The following is a 3,082-nucleotide window of genomic DNA, read 5'->3' on the forward strand; positions in this document are numbered from 1 at the left end:
CACTTATCGCTCCTACTAATATATATAAAATTGTAACTGTAATTGTGAGTCTAACTTACAAACAAAATTATTATTTTAAGTGTAGATTTAGATAAATGATGAGCTTAATTTATTTTTATTTTATCATTACAATATTTATTCTTATAAAAGTACATCACCTATCTAAATCCACTACAAATTTCTCCTTCAACCGTTGTCTCCACACCCCTCCAAACTTTTTTGATGAAATCAGACGACCCACTCCATCCAACGACGTTTAATCGATCAGAGAATCACAAATTAGATTTAACTAAATGACTTAAATACCCTTAAGGAAATGCTTAATAATGGCTTAATAATCCAATCGAGTGCAAAGGGTAATTCTGTTTAAACGGTTTTAGAAACCATCAACTTTTTCCTTCCCTCCAATTCTCTCTTGCTATAATAAACCAGTCTTCTTCTTCTTCTACTTTCCTTTTCTTCTTTTGGCTCTCTCCAAACAAACAACAAGAATATATTATATATATATATATATATATATCAAAAAGAGATTTCTCACTCACTCTCTTTCGCTGTTCTGAAGAGAAAATCACTACTGTTACAGTCAAGGTTCAGGTGAGCGTCAAATTTTCTCAATTTCAATGAAATCTACTTTCTGATGTTTTTGATTCGATATCATTTTTTTTTTAGATTTTTTTTTCTGTTATTCCTAAAAGCTTTTCCAAGCTTCATTCGGAAATGCAAAACGACAATTTTGCAACCGTCTATGGCGACCTCGCAGCCAAGCAATCGAAAGATCACCAGAGCGACGGAGTTTTCTCTTCCTCCACCACCTCATCCTCCACTTCCGCCGCTTCTGTCTTCGCTCTTTACCATCCTCGCATCCTCATGCAACAACATCAAGATATGATCAACCGCCACAACCTCTGCCTCACTCGCCTCCGTGAAGCTGCAAAGGAAGTCGAGGCACTCCGCCAAGAGAATACCTCCCTTCGATCTGCCAACCGAGATCTCAACAAGCAACTCAGCGCACTGATCCAAGTCTCTGTGCAGAACCACTTTTCATCAACTGATTACAAAACCACGCCGTTTGAGTTGGTGAACGCGTTGCGAGGACTTTGTCTCGGTAGTGGCGGTGGAGGAGAGGTAGATGTTTCTGATGAGAGTCCGACGAGTGTGATGGAAGGTGGTGCGGTGGACGTGGAGCGGGTCATGTTACCTAAGAGCATATCTGTTAGGTCTAATGGATATCTGAAGATGATGAATCAAGCTGGAGCGAGCCATCGTGGTAAAACTCGTGGACCAACTCGGACTGGAAATACCTCTCAACTCAGTGGAGCGGTGAGTTTGATTCTTTTTCTTTTTCTTTTTCTTTTTCTAGTTCTGTTTGGATGCAAATTCGTAATTGCAAGTAGTCCTTTTTGTTTTTATTTTATTTAATGAATGCCTTCTTTGGCTTTGCAATGAAGCAATAAGCTAACTAAATCAATCATGTTAAGACGCGAGTTTCATTATTTAAGACTACTCTCTTTCCTTTAATTTTTATTTTTTAAAATAAATAAAATTGTTTGGGGGCTTTGGCAAGAACCTAATTCAACCGAGTCTGTTACTGTCCTCTATTTTGGCACTATAAGATGACAATTGCTTAGTTTAGACAATTTATTAAGCAAGTAAAACTAGGGTTCACATTTACTGTTAATTCAGAGAATTTAAACTCTTTTACTTCCAATCTCCGGATTCACGGGCAGCGTAACTGAAATCTAGTGAAACAGTCCCAAACTTGTTACCCTTATCAAGAAATGTGCTTGGACATGTAAGGTTTGTGTATTTATGAACAGTCTTGTGGCCGCTGGCTGTATATTAGAAATAAAAATGAAATTATTCATTTATATATATAATAGTAAATGCGAACAATAATAGGTTTACATTTGATTCTTGTTCACCTTAAGTCCTTAAAATGGAAATGCTGACTAATCCTTTTAGGTGAATGTGCAGCAGAAGGTGTACGTTCAGGGCGGAAAGAAGGAGGAAGAGCCGCTTGAATTGGAAGTGTACAACCAAGGCATGTTCAAAACTGAACTCTGTAACAAATGGCAAGAGACTGGTGCCTGTCCTTATGGCGATCACTGCCAATTTGCTCACGGCATTGAAGAGCTCCGCCCTGTAATCCGCCACCCTCGCTACAAGACTGAGGTTTGCAGGATGGTCCTTGCTGGTGATGTCTGTCCCTATGGGCATCGATGCCATTTTCGCCATGCACTTACTGAACAGGAGAAGTTCATGGACCACCTCAAGCCCAGGAACAGGTAAATAATGGGAGAACAACATATTGGTTGCTTGTTGTAGAGATCAATGTTCATAATCATAATCATAATCCTGAACCCCCAAAAATTTGTTAAAAGTATTATATGCATAAGGTAGGAAGGAAGTTTACAGGTATGGTGGACGTATATACAATTGGAATAATTAGCATCATAAGAAACACACAAGTTAGTAGATGGAGATTGGAAGAGGCTTTGTGGTCCTGGAAGGTGGGAGATTTGTTGAGGTTATTAGAGGTATTCACTTTTTTTTCTTTTTCTTAATATCATTGTTTCTTCAAGTATGATATTAAAGCATAATCCTTACTTGGGATGTTTGGTGTGCTTAAACCAATCCAATGTGGAACAAAAAGAAAAGAAAAGAAAAGCATTAATAGTGATGATGTTCTTGATTCTGGCAAATTAAGCATCTTCTGTTTGGAGTCAATATGATATTGGTATTGTTAGTGTCATATAACTTTGATCGACCATTTTAAATGTGATACGGTTTTACTGTACGAACAACAATATAAAAAAAGTTTTAAGTATGGCAGAAAATTGAATTATGATTAAAAAATCATTTTTTAAGGAATTTTTTCCCATATGTTTGTGTCACGAGGCCATTATCATGATAACCTTCTCTCGCATTTGTAACTATCCAGCCAGTAAGGAATTGAACAATAAAGGGCTGTTCATATACCACTTATCATGAGCAGTACCTTCTTCCAAAGAAACATGTTTGATATGCAATGCACTCTCGCCTATATGCCCAAAACCTCACTTTTTCTTCTTCGATGTGGAAC

At 37.5% G+C, this 3,082-nt stretch overlaps 1 protein-coding gene across 5 annotated transcripts; it reads left to right on the forward strand.

The window, feature by feature from the left end:
• The first annotated feature begins 296 nt into the window (after positions 1-296).
• On the forward strand, positions 297-2,702 carry LOC108478637 (zinc finger CCCH domain-containing protein 15-like). 5 transcript variants are annotated; one of them, XM_053023417.1, is made up of 3 exons: positions 297-594; positions 670-1,320; positions 1,975-2,702. In XM_053023417.1, the coding sequence occupies exons 2-3, from the start codon at positions 718-720 to the stop codon at positions 2,287-2,289; spliced, it is 918 nt and encodes a 305-aa protein (XP_052879377.1). In that variant the 5' UTR covers positions 297-594; positions 670-717; the 3' UTR covers positions 2,290-2,702. The 5 variants fall into 5 exon arrangements, with proteins under 5 accessions (XP_052879377.1, XP_052879378.1, XP_052879379.1 ...); XM_053023418.1 differs by having other exon boundaries at positions 299-594; positions 1,978-2,702; XM_053023419.1 differs by having other exon boundaries at positions 299-594; positions 696-1,320; positions 1,978-2,702.
• Positions 2,703-3,082: the final 380 nt, after the last annotated feature.

This window comes from Gossypium arboreum, chromosome 12 (assembly GCF_025698485.1).
Source record: "Gossypium arboreum isolate Shixiya-1 chromosome 12, ASM2569848v2, whole genome shotgun sequence".
NCBI classification, from domain to species: Eukaryota; Viridiplantae; Streptophyta; class Magnoliopsida; order Malvales; family Malvaceae; genus Gossypium; species Gossypium arboreum.